The sequence below is a fragment of the Anser anser genome (genome assembly GCF_964211835.1).
Source record: "Anser anser genome assembly, chromosome: 2".
Classification (NCBI taxonomy): domain Eukaryota; kingdom Metazoa; phylum Chordata; class Aves; order Anseriformes; family Anatidae; genus Anser; species Anser anser.
In genome coordinates this window covers 140,595,451-140,618,146 of record NC_139721.1, presented here as the reverse complement: position 1 = coordinate 140,618,146, position 22,696 = coordinate 140,595,451, and the positions used below count along the sequence as shown (strand labels likewise).

Below are 22,696 nucleotides of genomic sequence, written 5' to 3'. Positions count from 1 at the left end.
TTTTTTTAGTTCCTCATTTGTGGGGATGAAATATTACTTCTAGAGAATCTTCTATTTTATGCTGGGCAATGCATGGGGACAAAAAAGCACAGGACAGGCTGGGTTAGGATAACAGCAAGCACAAACTTGGGAATTTTTCAGTAGGTGGCAGAGCTTCTGCTACGTCTGTCCTCATCAAATACACGCTGGAGTTCCTGATGGGGCCCTCCCTGCCCCACACACAGAGACTTAATTGCTAATGTCTGGCCTTTAATGAGGGCCTTGATCACGCTCACTATGGTAAATAACTGAGACATTTAAAATGTTTAAGTCATGCTTCCAGAATGTAACCCTGGACGGAAAGGACATGCAGAAACCTGGGAAGAGCACAGCAACAGAAGGCTGCAGAAGCCAAAGGGCTGGGACGGTGGCTGACAAGCTGGAGGCCATGCTAACCTGGGCATGGGCACCTCCAGAAAATACATAACTTCTAGCTTGCAGGTCCCCTGCTCACACCACTGTTCACCATCAGGGCATTAATGCAAGCAACGCAGTTATATATGTGAAATACGTACCAAAGGCTCTCGTCACTACCCTTTTTATGCTGTGACACCAGGGAGGCTTGGAGCTTGGTGGGTTACTAGATCTTTCCAGCTAGAAAGAGCTGAGGGCAAGTCACTTTGGTAGAAAAAGTGATGAGGAAGAAGTCTGAACTTCAAGAGGCAGCAGCACCTCATACTTCCTCCATATCTACTGACTGAAATGTAAAGGGAGGAATTCTGGTGGACTACCAAGAAGACAGGACAGTTTCCACAAGTTGGTATCAAAATGCTGAACAGCACCCACCTACTTAAATAAATACATAAAAGTTAAGCTTCTTGCATAAGGAAGATATCCTATAGTTAACACACTCCTGAACAGTGCTTCCCAAGCAGCAATACCATTCATGTATTTCTTTGTCCTTAGTGAACAGTTAACTAAAAAAACAGGTAAACTAAAAAAAAAAAAAAAAGGAAACAGAAAATTTTAACTCAGAAAAAGGAAATGACCTAAAATGGAAAGAAAGGGAAGCAGAGAACATGTCTGAATCTGTGTCCTGGTCCGTTATTCTTAAAGGCACCTTTAATTTCCTCCAAAACATCAAGTGGAAAACAGTTTTTTTGGTTTGCACGACTGAACTTCATCACTTATAAGAAATAGGCAAGAGGCTGAGTAGTGTCTTGAAATCTGATTCGTTTTCTGCTGTGGATTTTGCTAGGCATTATATACCCCTAAGCGATGGAGATGTCCTGGCACTGTGTAAAAAACTATCGTTATCTACAAAATAGCATAATGCACAAACAAGATTTAAATACCAAATACATGTGATCAAAATCTGTATTGTAACTCCATGGAAAGTAGAATGGTAAGAAATTGGAGAACAGCTGATACTAACAAATTAATAGTATAGTCATTTTTTACTTAAAAGCAAATTTTAAACGCTGACTGCAGCTCAGAGCAATGGCTATGGAGGATTACTTCAAAAGTTCAAATGACGTTTGAGGGGAATCTGCATTAGTTTACAAACAAGTTAGAGCTGCTCCTAATTTTAGCAATCTGTAACCAGAAAGCCTGGATCAAAGCGCTATTGCCCTTTACTCCTCGGGAGTCAGTCACTGGGAATGCTGGCCTCCTCTGAATGTTTCCATTTGACTGATGCTACCCAGATGTGATATCAGTAAACTGTGACAGCAATAGACACTTAGACTCCATGAAGTAAGGAAGTGCTTCCATGCTTGCTTGAGTAAAACCTCCTAACTTAGTGTCATTAATCCCATAATTAAATATACTGTAAATCTCTAAATATTTTTTTTACTGTCTTAATGAATTTAAACCTGGAAACTGTCCTTTATGTGAATGGACTACAGTCACATGAACGGCCACTTGAAGTGAGGGAAACTACTTTTGCTACTAAGAATTTCCAATAGGAAAAGAAAAGAATAGGAGTGAGAGCACCACACTTCAAATGTAGAGATCTGTTTTCAATGCTAAGTGGGATTAAGAGTGTAAACACTCTCTGGATAGAGGAGGGGAAAGAATAAGGGAAAGAAAGCATTTATTTATTTATTTATGTGTTTATCTATTTTTGCTTTAAAGACTCTGTCATGCAGAAGTCACAAGTTTGGAGAATCGTAAATTTGATTGTAACAAAGCCTATCTTGTTCATTAACATTGCCTTCCTTCACTGCATGAAACAAGCTCATATCCTATTAAGATATCCCTATCCATACAGATAGCCAAGTTGAACAGGAAAATTTAAATTATATTCTGAGCCAAATAAATCTGTATCATGATATCCACCCATATCCGCAGGATTCTTTAAGGGAAGTTTGAGTTGATTATACTATGAAACGTGATGAGCTCAGACTTAAATACAGATCTCCTACAAGACTGAAGAGTGGCAGTAACAAAACCCACATTGTCATATGTCCAACGGCACCACTTCCCAGCTGGAGACTTGTGGGTGTTCAGTGCTGTATCTATAACAGTCTAGAGTTCTGCTTAAAAAAAAAAAAAAAAACTTTTTTAACCTTTGCACCAATCTTCAATCTTTTCCAGTTCTAATAAGATCAATCCAACCAGCAATTTAGTTAACCTCCATATCAACATCAGTGCTGTGGCTCAAGTACAGGTCAGAGGGTAAGTATTCCACCATTTCAATTCAGAATGGTAGCTGTTTTTGCATTGAATCTTTCTACATATAATAATTATGTCTAGTGGAATCTTTCAACATTTTATAATCCCAAGGGCCTTTACCCAACAAGAACACCTGAGAATTCCCGGGGAGTCTCACCACCGCAAGCCTGATCAGCTAAGGATTTAACAGGCCATGTAGGGCGGGACTGCCTACGTGGACTTCTATAAACTTACCGAGTGTCGGTGCAAATGCAGCGCACTGTAGAATTCCATTTTGTTTGGGTATTCAAATCGTGTCCATGGACATTACTGATACAGAATGTCTCTTTGTATGTGTCGGTCTGCTTGTGCAACCACCTAGGCACTTAATTCTCAATACCAAAGCAGAATCTGCTGGTTTTATCACTGGAATGTTGAAACGAATTAAGGCAAGGCATATGCTAATAGAGAGCAGAGTGAGACCTTTGGAGAAAAGATGAACGAGGAGTGAGCTATGACTGTGACAAGAGTGCAGCCAGCAACTACTGTAGTATTCTTCAATTTCTGCCTGAAGCACGTGCCTGTCCACTGACACAAGGGATACTGAAACTAAACAAGCACAGGATATGATTGAAGATGATTATTTCTATTGTCTCTATTTTCACATACAGCTTGGTTTAGGAAACTAAAAAATGCAATTAGGGGATAAGAATCTCAGACTGTTTTGTAAGATCTTGGAACTAGACTGCTATCTTGGCATCCTGGAAGAGATCAGCAGAATGTTCTCTTAAAGCAAATGATTGCCAAAATGCTTTTCGTCTGGGAGCTCAGATTTCCTGCATCGCCCCTTCTCACATTATAGCTCTGGACCTTAACCATTCTCAGCACTGCAGAGGGAGAGCAGAGGTACATGCCCTAGCTTCACTCCCACAATCAGACCATAAGGTCTGGTTGATACAAGAGGAGTAGATGTCTCTTACATGATCCACCTCAGCAGACTGCCTGAGATGTAAACAAATATTCATTTATTTACGCTTTTATAGATTAATAAAAATCAATTTATTATTACCACTTCTAAGACAATATTTTGACTACCCTGTCCCATGAAAAAATCCAACCATTTTGCAAATCCCAGAGATCATGTTTTCTGTTCTAAGACTCAACATAAGACTATAAGGGAGATTTTTGAAGAATTTTTCAACACAATTTGTAAGTGCTTTCCGGGTTAAGAAGGTTGCAGTCTGGTGGAAAGAAGACAAAAGGCACACAAAAGACTATGTGGACATTTGTTAATGTTTATATTTCTGAAAAGGAGCAGCTGTAAGACAAACTATTTAACAAGAACAGAACCTAAGTCGTTCTATGATTCTATGATTGATTCTGTGATCATATTTTTTGTAGTTAGTAATGATCACAGGGAAATGATCTGGACACACTAACAAGGTGAAAAATACGAAATCAGGGGCAAGGTAACAGAGAAGTAGAGGCTGAGGTAGGATCAAAGGAGTTAGTTGGTTGGCTGCAGACAGGAGAGAGAATGCTGCTGGGAGAGAGCAACTGCTGGGTATTGCCATGAGTGGATGCCCAGATTAAAGAATGGCTAGAGTTTCAGTGCAGCAAAGAAAAGGCTATGGATACAGAACATGAGATTTTTCAGTAAGGGTTGCTTTCACTGCTGCAGATTCTGATTCTTTTTCGGTGATACTGCTCAACACCTTCATAGAAGAATCTTACAGTTTGTATTCTTTTCAAATTTCACCAAATACGACTCAAACGACCTCGGTTGTTAAAAAGAGCAAGCTGACGAGTGGAAAAACGGGCCTGAATTGCTGCCTGCAGTGCTAAGAAACAGGTTGTTAAATAGAGAGAATTATTTAATTGAATGACTTCCAGTTGCTTTCCTCTTAAGTCTTTTGGTTTTCATGTTAGCTGTAGTATGCGTGTACAAAGGAAAATTCCCAAATGCTTTGTTGACAGATTTTGCTAATTACTCAGAGATGGTGAAGCATACAGCTCCATGGGAACTATTTGCTCATTATTTCCTAGATAAAAATAAAAGAGAGTCTGTGTCCACATTTGGACTGGAAAATATCTTACACTGATTTCCCTACTGCTCTGCACAGAGGTGGATGAAGTGGGACTAGAATGATTATACATTTTACTGAGGAAAACTAAGTGCACTTATCAAATTGTGCATATGCATATATGCATATAAACTTACACAGTAGATGCATGCAAATACTACCCCTATGAGAAAGAAAGAAATCTTCTCTAATAGCCTCTTCAAAAGAAATTTGAGATAACTGCTTAGATTGTTCATTGAATGAGTAGTTGCTCAGATAACTGAGATTTGATTATTCTGCTTACCTATATTTCTATAAAAAATTAAGTGTTTTATAGCTGTAATTGTGATTTCCCACTGCTGAAAGAGCATTAGAGGAATGAGGGATTTAGGAAGGAAGCAATTTGGACTGGGAGGACTTGCAGCAGGCAGAATTTTTATTAGTATATCCCATATAACCATTCTTTGTAGAACTTCTTTTATCTAATTTTTTTCAGTGCTCGTGTTTGTCAGATCATTGTCATCTAAAAGTCCAGGAAAAACTCACGACTAATAAATCATTCAAATGTCAAAATATTCTAGGTTAATTGCAAAATAAAATAGTCAAAAGAGAGGATTTCTGTTTTATTTGACCTGATTTTATTAACTTCACATCAATAGCAGAAGTGCTTAAAATAACTTTGTAAAATCTAGTAAAATAAATGTACACATTCTTATATAATTTATAATCATTTTAATTGCATGTGTACATTTGCACTTCGTACTTTGTAATTCTGTAGATGAGAAAAACACTGAACACTGTGCAGGGAATGTAATAGAGAACACTGACTTTTAAAACCCCGTGCCTTCTTTTTACTGAAGTACACTTTGTGTTTGGAAGATTTGTGTGTTAGCTTAAGGGTCTCCATGTCTTGGCTTTTCTAACTACACAGGAAAGGTCCCATTCTCCACAGACAGTTTATAATTAAAGTTCTCATTGGAAGCAAGGTTATTTGTGAAACATAATAAGTTAGGCTACGTAACTCATCTGAAATGACATTTTATGAATATGCTTCATTTTCTTTATTGTTTGGCTTTGCTTTTCAATTTGTCTTCTGACGTACTTGTTAGTGGGAACTAGTGGCATTTTGAAGTCTGTGGAAGTATTATCTGGGGAAGAGTTAGCAGGATTCTCCAGGATGCCCTACATTTCACGAAGATTTATACTTTAGCTGGATGGTATTATGTTATTCTTCTCCAGGATCCCACCCTGCTTTGAGAAGCTATATTCTGTGGAAAAGTTTGTCAGACATTTCATTCATTGTATAAGGCATAAGAGCTGGAAGCAGGAACATTTCTTCTTCCTAAAATATTTTGAAAATGTCAGGATTTGTAACAAAAACTTCTAGTTTTCTGTTCTTTACTTCAAGGGGAAAACTATCTGCAGTGATGCTTCCTCTGTTTACACTCAAGCGAAAGGGAATTGACGTCAATGAATAGAAGTCAATCATTTCACTCAAATTTTATATTCTGCACAAAAAAAAAAAAATCACCAGCAATTTTATTTTTTTGTTTTAACAGTTTTCTGTCAGCAAACTCCCAGCTTTAGTAGAGTAAGCACTGAAATTCAATGCCTTTCCTCTTAGCTAAAGAATCTGGGAAGCAGCAAAAGTGAGTGAGAGCTGACCCTTGTAAAGGAAGGGTAGTGCTTACTGTTTTAGCACCAAGAACTACCTCCAGTACAAGCAGATGACAGATGTCTGGGCCAAAACTCACCTACCACACTGAAAGAAATTCTTGGGATCTGATTTCCCAGGCTCTCAACAACTGAACAAGGTTACAGTTGGCATCTGAATGAAGTCCCTCCAGGCAACTTTCAGTTTTTATGGGAAGTAATGCTTGCGATTCAAGTGGAAATGTTAACAGAAGACTGCTTGGTCCTTTCTTAAGATCAGACCCAGAAGGAAAGGGAAAACAAAATAGCGGAGCTAAAGAAAGATGTCAGTCACTGTTTTTTTTTAATTTATTTTTGATTTTCATTGTCGATATTGCAACAGTGTTTTGGGCAATGCCCTAGCTACCACTTTGTCTGCAAAGCAAATGGGAAAGCCTGGAGCACTGTTTCATGCTCTGCCTATGAATTCAGTTTCTTGATACACCAATTTGCTTTGTGGCTTTATGGAAGTCATTTGCCCTACCTGTACCTCAGCTTTCCACCTGTAAAATGAGGTAAATGACTACTTTATCATTCTTTTTTTTAAAAAGGAAAAGTAACAGAGGTTATGAGGAATTTACAGTCAGAGAAATTAAATAAATATCTAAAAAATACTTGCAGGAAAGTTATATGGATGGCATTAAGCATCTATGGGCTTAAATGGAAAATGCATTATTTACATATCATTACTCTAGTTTTGTGGCTAATGTGTTCACATAACTCATCTGTGAGAATGATGCAAATGCCAGGCAGACTGCATTCCTCTTCACCAATAGAGAAGGAGTTACTGGAATCCTGGAAAGGATTACCCTTCAGAGGAAGTCTGAAACTGCATGCTCACCCTTGGAAGTCTGTAAGGAGTCAGCAGCACCTTATGGAAGCATCACATTGTTCGCCTCACCTAACTGTAACGAATGTGCCCAAATAAAGCGCCCTTCAGGGTTCAGGTCACTATAGGGGTCTTAATTTTCTCTAAAAGTACTGCAGCTGATCACTAGCAATGGATACTGTTTTAACTCATCTTATATATTACAGAGTGTCTCACCCCCCACAAATTGTTTTGCCGCTTCACAACTGGGAACCCAAAGATGAACCTACAAAAGAAGAAGAACTCGGTCCTTTAGTAGAACACATCTATGAGGTAAGACTAATTCACATCAGTTAGATACCATCTGATCTTACCAGTCAGATACTATCACATCCTGATTCCATAGGATGTGGCGCTGCTTCCAATGAAATCCTGATGAATTTGGATTGTCGTCTTTATTGACAACTAGATAAAGCCTTATATGTAAATATTCAAACGTTAGGACCTGACCCAAATTTAATCCAGAAATTCACAACCCTCTTGGTGTTAGTGGAAGAGACACAAGTTTATGCTAGAAATCTGCCTTTGACATTTAATAGATTTATAAACATTTGGGGGGTTTGGCAAGAATTAAAAACAGTGCATAAAGCTCATTACAGCCCATGTCAAATATTTTAAGTGACTTGACTGTTTCTTCATTCAAAGCTGTGAGAAGAAGAGTTCAGGTTAGAAACAAGTGCATTTAGTGAACTACATGGAATACAGACCATCTTTGGAATCTGATGGATGGCTTTAATTCTAGGGCGTATAACAGAGTGCTTCACATGTGGTTACCATTCACAAACCAGCACTCAAGAAAATAAAAGCAACAGAGTTTAATCAGCAGTGTAAGATAAAAATTTGCATGACATACTAAACCGTAGTGAATCAGATTATGAAATACAAAATATTATTTGTGAATTCCTCATCTTAACACATTTCTCTAAACTGAAAAGTCTCTAACAAATTATCCTATCTCAGCGATTTGAGCTGTTTATGGAATAATATATGTGACCTCAAAGATATTTAAATAGTTACAGTGATTCAATAGTTACAGTGATTAAAGCCTTTTTCATGGTTTACTGATATCAGCAAAGCATAAAAAAGCCCAAACAGCAACATAAAAACCCTTTACTGAAGAAGGTGTAAGACTAAAAGCGTGTTTTATTTGGTTCCAATTAAAAAACACATTAAAAAAAAAAAGGTTATTTCACATCTCCAGAAACTTTGAGCAAAGCTCCATGCTTTTCTGCTTCTGTTTCTCTTATACACAGTGATAGCACATACCCAATTTTTTAATTTCTGTTATTTCTATCTTTCATACCCAAAGTTTTAATTTCTGTTATTTGTATCTTTATTTATTTTCCCAGAAAAGAATGATGTCCTGTAATGTTACTTTAGGAAAGCTAATTCCTTTTTTTTTTTTTTCTTCGTGGGAAATATTAACCGAGAAGTGCTGGAAATAGAGTTCTTAACCACAAAAACGATGTTCTGCTACACCTTCTATTCCTGCACCCTGAAATGTGATTCTTTTGTGTCATGAAGTTTCTCCTATTATTTTCCAGTATTTTCTGTTATGGTTTGTTGTTTATATTTATGCAGTGTATTTTGCTAATGCGTTTTGGTTTGGGTCTTGGTTGGTGGGGTTTTTTAGATAGTTTGGTAACTTCAGGTCTCTCATATGTATGAAAAAATGGGAAAGGTGATGGTTTTCTTGAATATAGAGTCATACAAAAAAAATCTTGTTCTCCCAGATTTGCCATAACTAATATCTCAAAGTCCTTTTTCATACCCTGCCACAGATCTTCCATCAATAAAATTATAATAATCATTTATATATCTTTCCTGAAGTACTTCAGCACTGTGAACATGAAGAATTTGGAAATGACTAAGTAGTGATTGCTGTGTTTTTAGTTATTATTCACTGCCTTTGAAAGCACTGATAATACTTGTTTCTCAGCTTCACAATATAGGTCCCAGTGCCATCAACAACACAGTTCTCCATGTCGGTTGGCCTGTGTCCAATCGTGAAGAATTTCTTCTTTACATTCTCCATATTCAGACACATGGACCACTGCACTGTCAGACAAGCTCTCCTATTAATATACTGCAAATAAAGGTAAGTCACCCACTGCTATTTCCATCTCTATGTTTGCTTACTTTTTTCTGCCTACATCTTCACAATAGGGTGAAGCTTTGGGGATTTTTTTCATAATGGCCCTGATATCATTTTCATGTGTAAAAAGCAAGTTAGAGATAGTCCAGTATGTGTCCAGTGTGACAGTTGTGTTGTGTGATATGTTTGGTTTCTAAACTCTTCTTATTAGCAGAAAGTTATATGTTTTGATTAAGTATTGCAACATTAGTTAAAAGATAATTTTTAAATGGAAATTTTAAGTATTTTTATGGAGAGCTTTTTCTAACATGCCTTTGAATAGACGACAGAAAATTCTACTGTTCTCATGGGACCCGGAAAATTCTTGTGCACTAAGGAATACGTTAATTCAGAAAGTCACCTGTACAGCAGAGCTTAGCAGATGAGTTCCCAAAGGTGGCATAAATCTTCAGTTGAGTCTGGTACAACATAGCACTGGTTTGTTTATCAAAAGGTCTTTGATCTGAACCTGTTAGCAGTGTGGAACATCCTTTATAGCACAATACTGCAATATTATCAGATTGAAAGACATGAAATTCTTACAGCTGTTTAATAGACAGCAGGCAGCCACCAGCCATTGTGCCATTAAGTATTTTTTTAGAGTATTTTGAGTTACAACGCAATTTTAGTGTTTTGTTTTGTTTTGCTTTTTTACTCCAACAGTAATATAATTTACAGCTAACCTGTGTGGTGATTTGTTGTTTAGGATTATAGTCTAATTATGGTTAAAAAAGACCTCAGGAGGGCTTTGATCCAACCTGATCAAGCAGGGTCAGCTGTGAGATCAGACTAGGTTGCTTAGGGTTTTGTCCGCTCTGATCTTGAAAACATCCAAGGACAGAGACTGCAAAACCTCCGCAGGGTTTTTTTCAGACATCCAGCCTGAACCTCTTGTTTCAACCTACTCCCATCGCCTCTCATCCTCCTCCCATTATAAACCTCTGCGCAGAACCTGGCTCCTTTTTTGTGACAACCTCCTCGTATGTAGCGGTGTGCTTCGGTCCCCCCTGGAGCTGTCTCACCTCTGAGCTGAACAAGCACTGGTCCCTCAGCCTCCCCCGGCAGGACAAGCTCTCCAGCCCCCACCATCCTGGGGGCTCTGCACTGAGCTCATTCCGGTTCATTGATGCCTTTCTTCTGCTGAGTGCTGAGCAGAGGGGCGTGATCGCTCCCCTTGCTGTACTGCCTCTGCTCCTGTTCACATAGCCCAGGCCCTCAGCCCTCCCTGGCTCCTCCTTAGTTTAACCCTGGTCCTCTTCTGCAGAGCTGCTGTGTAACCACTCAGTCCCTCAGCATGTATTGCTGCCAGGGGCTACTTCCTTGCACCAACTATATGATACCTATGTTTAATATCACATACTATATTTTGTAGTATGGTTAAGTTCAACATCGTGTGAGACAGTATACTCTGTAAAATTAGAGTCACTTTAGAAGCCTATATAGTTTTTACCTGTCTTAAAATGTTCATGATTTTAAAGTTTCAAAGAACATGCTTTGAATATCCGATGAAGTAAACTACCAATTAGGATTCTGCACTGAGTATACTCCAGAAATGAAAATGTTCATGTATTGCCACCTGATAAAAGGACTTAGTCTAAAATTATTTTAATGCCTTAATCAATATTAACTCTTTAAAAGTTATATCCGTGTCAGCTGCGACAGGCTTTTTTTGGTTTTGTTTGGTTTTGTTTCCTTTTTTGTTATCTACTTGGAAATGGTTCTGTGATTATTTTAATCATACCAACAGAAAGGAACAAAAAGAAATCCCCAGCCATTTTCTTCATGTTACTCCTAGGTATTGCTTCCTGTTTAAATCGTTTCTGTTTCCATGGTTGTGGTTCTTCTGCTACAGCAGAGCTGTAGATCTCAGAGTCTGGGGGAGGTGGTACCAAGGGGAAGCCTAGTAGCAGCCTCCTCAGCACACTGTTGATAGGCCAGTGTCTGAAAGCCTGTTTTAAGATCTGTGTTTGTGATGGCAGATCCCACAAGAAGAATTGGGTTTGGCTCAAAGTCAGAAGATTTAGCAAAACACAGCTCTACATATTATCCCATCAAAAACAAGGTATCCAGTTTATTAAGCATAACTGCTTCCAGACACTTCTGGAGTAAACAACACTTCTCGAGTTTAACCAGTAGTCTGCTAAACATCTTGCGGGGTGAGCCACGTTCCAAACGCTAAAACTGCCGTACGTCGTCTGCATACCAGGAGGGGCTGAGCTCAGTACAGTGGATGAAAGTGGAGACATCTTTCTGCTGAAGAGGATTGCTCCCCACCACAGGAGCTACGTGACAGGTCTTTAGCTTACAGAGACAGAAATGCAGAATGTACTTACAAGCATATAGAAAAACTGATGTATAACAAAAACATTATGGCTAAATTTTTACATTTCCCCCAAGGAAGCCAGAGAAGGGTTAGGATTCCACCCTTCCATTTAGTTTCACTAGAGGATGAAAAATGAAATGAGTGATAGGGAACTGAGGATGGAAGAAGTTTCCATTTTGTGTCCAAAACACAAGAAGTTTGGAAATAGGTATTTTTTCCACCTATTTTTTTAAAGTGGTGAGGAACAAGAAGAGAGATGCCAAATTTGTATTTGCAAGCCTAGCATCTCAAAGACACTGCTCGGATCACATTGCAAATATATGAAATGCATGCTGCTTTCTGCTTTAAGTTGCAGTGGTTCAGTTAAGAAGCTGAGATGGGAACATCGCTGTCAGGAGGACAGAGCTCCTGGGTGGAATAGTGCCACAGCTCTTAATGACATTTTCAGACAATGTATTTTTGATGACTTTTTTATATTTTGAGTTTGTTTTTCCTGTCCTATTTGATAAGGATTACATCTGTTACATAAAGAAGACTAAATCTTTGTGAGGCTTGTGTGAACTCTTCTTGTACTAATGAAATACCGGTCCATCTGTCTTAGCAGAAGACAGCCTCAGATGCTCAGTCATTACTGCAAGAATTAAACATCCTTTCCTTCTTTTAGCTTCTCGAAGCACTGAACAGCATGGATACACAAATTAGGTTTCAAATACTTAAGGCTTGTGTTATGCTTCAGATGGGAAGAGGATGCAGGGGGTTGTGTAAACACGGGATATCTGGCTCAGATTTCCAAATAAGGCTGAGGACGCCGCATGTCTGGCTGCTCTTGGATTTCAGAACCTAGCTCTCCCAGGGTGCTGGGGTGTTTCCCCTTTCAAATGATTTAGATTGTTCAGTTTCAGTTAAAGCAGTATATTCCTCCCCATTGTTGAATTTATTACCTTGTAGAAAGCTTTCCTTTATGCTCCATTGTTTCGTTCACGAAGACACATTTTGCTTGTAAACCTGGGCGCACATGGGAAGACTCCTAGTTAGGGGCTTTTGCTGTTCTGTAGCTTATCTTACACTGGGGGTGGTGGTAGTAAAACTATGAATCTTGCAAATGGTGTACAGAGGAGCAAAAGGACTGATCAAAGATACGGAACAGCCGCACTGCACAGAAGAAGTCGGTACCCTAGGTGCTTCAGTCTAGAGAGGAGGTGGCTGTATACAGGTCGGATCTGCAAGGCCAGAAGTGTCAGACCCGTGGGTGGGGACTGACTGCTCTTTGCCTGCTCCTGCCCAGGAATGCAGTGTCCACTGCACAGGAACTGCAGCATCAAATGAAGCTCGCGGAGTCGGAGTCAAAGCAAGCAAAGGGAAGTGGGGGTTTGTGCAACAGGTATTAGATGTCTGGAGCTTGTTGCCAGAGGAAGTAGTGGGGGTTAAAAGTTTACATGGTTTTAGGAGGAAACTGGACAAATCTGCAGAAGTCCAGTGAAGATTAATAAATGAACAGAAACTTTATCCACATCAGGAAGTCCCTGAGCTGAAAACATGTGGATGCTGCAGTTTTTTAGGAGAGAATATCATGTATGCATGCCCTGTTCTTACTCTTCCTTCCACATCTGTTTAAAGGCAGGGCTGATGAGAAGGAGGCTCAGCCAGATAGGCCTTTGGCCTGATCCAGTGCTTCTGAGATTACGTTTTTTTCCAGGCTAATAGCAAAAAGTAATTGTATGCAGCCTGTGCCTATAAATACCAGAGGGATAGGCCGTGGCTTCCAAATATGACAGACCATAAGGGGTGACCAGAAGCCACACCGGGGGTAAGGTACATCCACTAACGTGACTGGCAGGTGCTAACCTCTGCCAGAGGTGGCATCTCCTCACGCTGCGGAGCTGTTACCAGTGTGTGTAAGTTCTGGTCCAGAGGCACACATAAAATGTCCTCTTCAGAGCATTTCTGGTGCAATTGCACGTTGCAGCAGAGGCTGGAAAAGGAGGAAAGCTAAACTGGCTTTTTGCGTGAGAAGTGAAGAACTGGAGATAGCTGGAAATCTGCTCAAGATGACAAGGCTGAGCATAGGAAAGAGCAGTATAGTTTTTCCTGGTGGGGAAACCAAGAAAATCAATTGTAGTTAAAGAAAAGGAGCAAGAATCCATTTCAGGTAAGGTAATAGTGTGCAAAATATATGGTGTATAGAATGGCTACAGAGACAGTTGTCCAGTTCTGTGCTATTGGCTCAAGACAGATGAAATAATAACTTTAATCTAGTATCTTTAACCCGAATATTTAGGGCACTGGAGAAATTCTACTTTTGAACTGTGGCAGGAGACGTGTGTTTTTTCTTAATCACCAAGGGCTGTTTTCTAACCCTAGCTGTAATAAATCGGTACTGAAGATGCTGACACTAGGATCTATGAAAAAAATAAGTGAATGTAAAGATCATCTACTATTCAAATGGATCTACATATGTCTTCATATTGTCTTCATATACTGAGGGCTTCTTCAAAGGCGTGTCATTATATTGTGGTTCTTTTCATTTGTCATCATTAAAGAAGCTCATATATCCTGGTGAAAGAATCCTGGAAAGAGAATTCCCACATGTTATCACATGGAGACGGAGAGATTTACTAGCTATTTAACTGTTCCCTTATTGCAAAAGACAATGTTAACCTAATTCAGAAAAAAAAAAAATCTCATTTTTGTTGAAGTGTTTTTCATTAGTTGATTAATTATAGTATCTTCCACTTTGCAGGATGCTTTTGACTGAAGATCTCAGACAATGTCAAAACTGTTCCCTCTTTTGCGTCATAATTTTAATCATTTGAATGGTACAGATTTTCCAAATCAAGTACAACACAGTATTAGTTTATGGAAGGTTTTCTGTGTCTGTGCCTGTTCTCATCCCCTCAGTGCTACAATATTTCTTATAATTACTAACATTTTCTATAGTAATTTAAAATATTTTGTGCTCAGAGGTTAAAGAAACTAGTAAGATGGATCTGACATAGCTGTTTCTAATCTGAGGCCCATTATGAATAGTGGTGTCTGTGTTTAGGTGAGTTTCTTTGAGATCTTTTTGCAGACTTGCACGTACATTTTATTTGATTCAACATAACAGGATTGTCATAAATTAGTATTTATCTTTCTCTCTGTAGAAATTTGAGTTCCCAAGCATTCTCTGAAGCTTCTTGAAAGAAGCTACAAATGCTTTGTATATAAATTAAAGACAAAATGGCAACAATAGAACTAGGTTTTAATCAGAGATTGAAAATCCAGGAAGATAAAGCTGAAGAGGATGCATTTTAATATGAGTTTAAGAATGAACAAACTGTTGCATTATACAAAGTTAAGTTGTTACCCAAAAAAAAAAAATCTTCAACAAACAATGATTAAAAACTGTGTTACTAGAATTCAGATTTCCTTTTTTGCTGTTACTTTCTAATGCTGGTAAAATCATTATATTCCAATAGGCAGCTTCTGATCTGAGCTAACGACCAGATTTCAGTGCAGCAACTTCAAATTTATCCTGTTATAGAGATCAGAATCCAGTCGCAAGCACCTAAGAAAAATAAGTACAATGACTCCAGTAAAAATAGAGCGGAAAAAAATGTTACCTACTGTAATTCCTATAACCAGGCAATATCTTGCTGTGCTATTACTAATCATACTCCTGGTTGAAGACAGTATACTCTCATGGCTGAGTTGTCAGACTGGGAAAAAAAAAAAAAGACAACAATGTTGATCCAAAATTCAAGACCTCTGAGAAGGGAACAGGTCTGTTAGATTCATTGGGTGGATATATCATTACCATTTGCTTTTCTGTTTCTCTTTGCAGTTTGCTATTCCACAAGACACTCCTGAACTTGCTGCTTTTTTGTATAATTCCACAATTTCTCATTATATCAGGAGAAGGGAGGTCACAGTTGCAGAACCTTACAGGAGAAACTCTGCAAAAATACTGGTGAGTTAACTAAAATCCGTAAACTGGGACTATGTGTGCAGTATAATCAAAGTGGCTATCAGTTTGACTGCAATTTATTTGCAGGTTTGTAAATACTAAGTAATTTTTATCCTCTTATTGTAAAATATTGTTTGCTACATATCACTGTGCCACAGGCTGGAGATTTTGTTTGGCAGTTTTTTACATTAAAGAGCATGCATACCAAATTCCTAGCTGTGCTCCTTCTGGCTGCATGCACACAGATGGACCTTTGTGGTCATGCAATGACACACTTATCACAGGGAGGTTCAGTACAAATTTAGAGAATAGGCCCCTGTTCCAGGAATGAAATTTCAGATTCTGACTTCTGAAATGTAAGTCTTTCCTTGTTAATTTGGCTCCTGGTGTTCTGGCATAAACAATAGCTCATGCTTAAAATTAACATTTTCATGGAAAGTAACAGCTCTGACATACTTTGGAGTATATTTGATTCTGTCAGTAAGTATATATATACTTGGAAAGGTAGGACTTTCCCTTTCCAGTGCCACAAGCAAGGCAGATGGGACAGGTTACCATGTTTTTAACATTCCAACCAATGCTCCAAAGCAGCTGAGGTGCTTAAAATTATGAGCAAGAGCAAAGATCTCTCTCCTGTCTAGTCCAGGAAAATAGTTCTGATTAGTTGGTCTGGTACCTGAGTATTTCTACTTGTCTGTATTTTCAGAAGGGTTTTCTTTTTTTCCATTCCTGAATTCCATGTTCAATCTCAGGGACACTTAAGCACTATAGGCATCAGCTCGCCATGCCCAGAGGCTGTGTTCAAAGTTGATGACCTTGAGGTCAGTCGTGGGATTCATGTGGTCAGTGCTTGCCATTTATTTTTATGAACCTCAGGCAGTTTCTTTCATGCAGTCCATTCTGTTATTAAGCCATTTACTGCAGGCTCATTTTTGAATTCCTTGACATCACCAGAATTTGGTAGGAAGAGAAGCACCTCACTGACCTAAGTATTCTGGAGTAATAGAATAATTATGCTGCTTCCGAAAGTTAATTTGGCAGTTTTTATAACAGGAAAAAGATAGAATCTGAAAGTAATGAATACCATAATGTTATTAAGTACAAAATCACAGATGAACCCATTTGAAACAATAATCACTGCTGATGCCTATGTAATTCTTACATTAACCTAATAGCCTGGGAAGAATCTGATTCCACTGGGGCTGAAGGAAAAATGCCTAGGCTTTCAAAGACATACCAGTCAATACCACAGAACATTTAATCCATTCTTCAGTAATACCTTAATTGTCAGTTGTCTTTCTCAGTGACTAGGCTTGTATGCTGCCAGCATAGAAATCACTGCAGCAACTGTGAATGGTTAACCAAGATCATAAGTATGTACTGTGTCTGCACCTTATTACTCATTTTAAAATATGAGGCAGAGATTTTTGAGCTGCTTGATGTAGACAGAAACTGTTTAGCTGAGTACATAGGAATACAAAATTGGCACATGTGATGAGCAGTTTTAGAGTACAATATGCTTTAGATAAGCATAAATTGAGATAGGATTGGGTACAGTGCCTACCAATGGAAATATAGCAGGGTTTTTTCAGGATGGGCATAGAAAAGTAAGCAAATAAGTATGTTCAGTTAGAAAATAGTCCCAATTCCACGTCTTCATTGCATACCAGAAGTCCAAAATATATTTTTTCTTAATTTTGAGTCATTGGGAGATTATGGAAAGCAAATGTTGCTGCTGAAAATGCCTAATTGGCTAAAGGTAATTTTTGATCAAAATTTTATATTCTTTCTTCAGAAATTTTAAATTATCTTCATTTTCATCAAAACATTTTCACAGAAAAGAATAATGTTCTGAGAACCTCTTATTATATTTATAATGTTCATTAAACATTTGTTTTCTCTTCCTTTAGTTCTAATGTTACAGTGTTCTGAAAATCACTATGGGCTAAATGCATTACTTATTAAAAATAGAAATATGTGTTCAGGTCCTAAAATGTCAGCCCAAAGTAGGCTTTTTGCATACTAATGATTTATTTTGTTAATATGTGGTTTTGGCCACTGTGATTAATGAATACAGCTCTCCTCCTTCCTGCAAGATAAATAAATCTGGATGGAGGATGTTTAAATATGAAAAGCCAAATAAACAGATACTCTGAAATCCTCTTTTAAAAAAAAAAATAATCATAGTTTGCAAGTTCCAGTTTCATTTTCAGGCAAATTTAGACAAGGGTGCTTAAGCATGCAGCTTCTATTTAACTTGTAATAAGGTAGAAATCTGCGGGGAAAGCTGTCCATAAAGATATAGGATTCCTTAAGGGTGTTTTCACATCTATTACATCCATCATCATCTCAGTTTCTGAAGTATGGGCTTTGCAGTGAAGCCATTCTTACTCCCCTGAGGGAATGTACATGTGAGAACTCAGCTTTGCTATCAAGGTCACAAGATCTTCTGGTATAAGTGTTAGTGAAGTATCTGCAAGAGAGGTAATGTATGCTTTGTTATAAAAATATGAATTAATTAAAACCTTAGTCTTCCTCTTGAATTAAACCAAACTTTTGGTGTAAACACCATTTGTATATATACAGCTATACTTTTTTTTTTTTTCAAACCCTGACACACTTTTAATCATTTTTTCTATGAGATCTGCCTTCCTTTCTATACCCCAAACAACGCCATCATTTCTGTGGTTTCCCCATGAGACTCTGCTCATTCCCTCCAGTGGCTTCCAGTCAGTTTCTAACAATTTTTTTGACATTCTTCTGGCAGACTTTAACAAAGTATATAGTTTTGAGTTACATTACTTGGCTTTTGCCTTCCGTCCTGTGTATAAGCCAGAATCACTGCTCATCAGGAATGTTTCACGGACCACAAGTTTCAAGTAGAGCAACTAATGAATCTCAGCAAACGTTCTGGCTGCTATAATGTAAATAGCAGTAAGAAAACTGGGAGAGTTGGAAGAGGGGAAAGATTAAAGAACATAAATATAGGCTTCAGGCATAGAGAACAGAAAAAGTATGTGTTGAAATGACAAAATGACTGACAGATAGAGACAAAACAAATGGTTCATGCTTGATAAGTACCTGACCGTTTTAAGAGTTCTTCAAACTAAATTGGTGAAAGTTATTGCTTTCATTTTCAGTACTACAGTAGCTGGTTGTATTCACTGGTGGTGCAAAAAGAATCTCCGTCTTGGTTTATATTCTCACAATCACTCATGAGGTATCTCATATGTATTAGATAAAATTATTGGTTTCTTAACTCTTAAAGGGAAGGTTGATTGGTTTTGATAATTCTGAGCATTTGAAAGTGATTTCTTACATTTTTAAAGCATATGTATGACTTCCCTTTTTTTTTGTACACAGAACTGTACAAATGTGAAGTGTGTCCTAATTTCCTGCAATGTGGGACAACTGGAAAGAGGGAAGAGCGCAGCACTAAAAATCAGGTCCCGGCTATGGGCCCAAACTTTCCTGCAGGTAATGCAAACAAAATTTTTTCTATACACGCGTATCCCTGCATCTTTGGCTTGACCAGATATTTAAGAATATAAATGATGAAATTAAATGGGCCAAATGCAAACCCTTCTATGTTATCACTTTCTTTGAAGGTTGCATCTCACTAGTTCATGTCATATGCATGCTGCTTTTCCTTCTCTCACTGTCAGTCCCTCTCAAACTCATGTCCTGAATCTTTCCCTGAAAATTCTACAATGATTTTTAAACACCTTTCCTGTTTTTCTCTCTGCTTTCTGCTTTGCTCGTATCTTTCCTGGTAAAAGATCTGTCTTGGAACCAAATAGTAGATGGTGTACGCTGTGTCCAGCTTACAAATAAATTGTTACTGTCTGTTAATCTAGGGTAGTACGTATCAAGCTCATATGACGTACAACACTCAAGTAGAGATGACTTGTGATTTACCACTAAAAAGAAAGGCAGTGCATGGAAAGAATGAACAACTTTCTGCAAATTCTTGCACTTCCAACTTCACCTATTCTCAGAGTTGTATTTACAGTGGGATTGCATTGTGAGCTGGTACCTCATTGTACCTGGCCATGTGTCTTTAGTACTACGTGGTTGTTATGAACTTGCCTCTTTTTACAGTAGTGTTTTCCAAAAGGTCATTTTGAAGGAATCCTCTCTATTAATTACACGTACATTACTGAAAATATAAAAATAGTACATCTTGTCTTTGGATATCAAAAAATCCCACAGTATATATTGAGATCTGAAATGTAAAACTTTCCAGACGTATGTTGCTGTAGTGCTTCTCTGAAGGATCTGTTTTTCTGAGAGATAGCTTTTTTAAGCACTCTGCAGGAGAGATTGGTAAGACTATCAGTGCTCTGGATGAATACCTTTAACAGTACACTGAGAAATTTAAATTAAGATCACTGTTAACTAGGAAATAACTGCGGTTCCAATCTTGATCAAACTGGTCAATTATCACTTTCCTTCTTCAAGGAATTTCAAATCTCCTGGTCTTTCTACCTGGAACCAGCCTTTCTGTGTTCCCCATAGCTGTGGGAGAAGAGTGGTTTATCCCCACAGTGCCTCTTACCCTAGCGGGAGAAAAATGGAGAATGCTCAGTTTACAATGGGAGCTTTAAATTGAGCTCTTCATACCTTTTAAGTTAATTTCTTCTATTCCTCAAATGTGAAGGTAGATAAAAAAATTCTTCCCCATTTAACTTGCTTCCCTAGAGAAACAAGAGAGCAGGTGGGATCTTAGCAGACTGGCTAGTCCCTGTTAAATTCAGTTAAGAGCTTAGCTGAGCTACTTCACTGTCCCTAATAGAAAGAGACAGACAGAGAGGCAAAGAAATTATCCACGTCTACAACCGTGTATGATAATTTTGACCACTGCTGTGTCCAAGCAATGTCACCAGTGAACCTTCCCCATCTTCCTCACCAAACAAAAGATAGAGCTTAGCTGCCTTAGCTACAGTACTGGGAACAAGATAAGTCACGTTTGGGATTCCATCAAGTCTTTCTCTTCATCATTCTGCTGGTGAAATCTAATTAACTGTGCAAGGACCAAAGACTTGTCTTGTTACAAAAACAAAACAAACAAACAAACACAAAAAACTATAAATGAACCCCCTTGCACAGATCCTAGACACCAGTTTTCTAGGGTATTTACAGCTCTTTCAGTGGGAGTTAGTCTCATAAATGTTTTTCTGAGTCCAGTTCAGTATGTAGCAAAAAATAACTACAAGAGATTAAAGCTAAACAAATTTAATGAGAAACAGAGGGCAGTTCTCTGAGATTTTGTTTGTGACCGAGGATCTGTAACAGTTGGAAGAAACTAGCTACAAAAGACTTGGTGTCTCCTAATCAAGACAGAATCTTTTTCTACAGTATAAGCTAAAGAGCTTATATTAAAAAAACTTAAATATAAGCTTTTTCTAGATGATAAACCTAACAGGCTCAGAAGAAGGATAACTGAATGAAATTTAGTGGCATGATTAATACAGGAGCAGGAGGACTCATCTTACCCAGTTTTAGTCATCTGAAAGTTACATGCCAAAGGTGGTTTTCTAACTCTAGTCAGTGGCAAGACAGGGAGGTGTCTTCAGAGGATGTTTTGTCCATGTGATTTTAAACACCCTCCTGTGCCCTCCTGATCTGAATGGTGGAGAAGGGCCACAGCTCTGCTTTGGGACACAGGTGTGTGCAAACACACAGGCAGTACCAGTGAGGGTGCTGCGGTCCCTTTAGCTCCTCCTTCTCCCTTAATAAATCCTTCTTGCTATGACTGTATCCCCCTCCACTTAGTGAGCTTGAGGCAGAGGTGGATCCTGCCCCAGCCTGTGGGCAGGGGCTGGAATGAGCCATCCTGTAGGCTCCCTGCGTGCTGAGACCCCACGACAAACACTCCTGCAAGTATACCTTTTAGTACTGCACTGTCCTTACATACCCTTGCTATCAAACAAGGTTTGTTTTTTTTTATGGACTTTGAGGATTTTGCCTTTTATCTATATCCTTCAGAAGCATTTCTGTTTCCTTCAGATAGTAGCTTACACGCTTTATAAAAGAAAGACTCACAGAAAACTCCACTTAAAGCAGCAGGAATTTTTTTCCACATAAAAACAGTAGTCACCAGAGAACTGTTGCATCTTCCCATATATGTCTAAAAAGCTGCCAGAATAACATGACCCCTGCTTCACATGCAAACAGATATTGAGAAGAGAGAGAGAGCAAGTAGTGTGATGGGATCTGGTTGCCTTCCTCCCACTCACCTCCAAACAGTTTCCTTTCTCAAAGCCCCTTTTAAAATGAACAGTTATACAGCCATCACCATAAAAGATGATAGAGCATAATTAGTTGCCTAAAAAGGGCATCTTTTGCTTTTAGTAAGCCTGTAAACTTTGAGTTCCTAAGGTCATCCCACAAGTAAAGTAAGGTACACCTAAAAAAACTACTGCTGTTAGCATGGCTGAAATCTGCAGATTCAAACTGAGGATTAAAATACAGTCAAAATAATGAGGATGTGATGGTTCTGAACCAGGACGCAGTGTTCAAGGGACAGACTGAACCCCACACTAATGTTTTTGTACAGAAACTGAGAGGAAAAATTGCTCTCTCTACAGCAACATCCCAAACTCTTTTGCACATGCACTTAATGTGCAGAATTTCATACGCCAAAGCAAGCGGGATGAAGGTGGCATGCAACATTCCTCAACTGTGTTATAATCTAAATGAAGATATGATGATCTGCAGAAGAAATTCTTTGTGCTCGTTACAGTTGAGCACAAACTGTCAGTATGCATTTTCTCCTCACAGATATGCTAATGTCTCCTTATAGATACTCTAGTGGAAACCTGATAAAAATTCCATGTGATTGGTTAAAGGTAGGATGAAGTAATTCGTGTTTCTCATCAGAGGTCTATGGATGAGCCTGCGTATTTTGTTGCCACAACAGACCAGCCCTGCATTGAGTGACTGCTTCCTTTTCCACTTAGTTTAACTGTCAGCAGCTGACCCCCTTTGCCTCTTGACAGTTGCAATCTGTCACCTTAAAACACAAACGCCCATA

The 22,696-nt window shown here is 38.4% G+C and overlaps 1 protein-coding gene across 2 annotated transcripts in view; it reads left to right on the top strand.

The window, feature by feature from the left end:
* The window catches only part of ITGA8 (integrin subunit alpha 8), a 109,752-nt gene that overhangs the window by 67,971 nt on the left and 19,085 nt on the right, over positions 1-22,696 (top strand). For both annotated transcript variants that reach the window (XM_083827595.1, XM_083827596.1), the window contains exons 23-27: positions 2,578-2,658; positions 7,425-7,530; positions 9,197-9,355; positions 15,538-15,663; positions 19,024-19,137. In XM_083827595.1, coding sequence (XP_083683721.1) covers positions 2,578-2,658; positions 7,425-7,530; positions 9,197-9,355; positions 15,538-15,663; positions 19,024-19,137 — 586 coding nt within the window. The remainder of the gene's footprint in view (positions 1-2,577; positions 2,659-7,424; positions 7,531-9,196; positions 9,356-15,537; positions 15,664-19,023; positions 19,138-22,696) is intronic.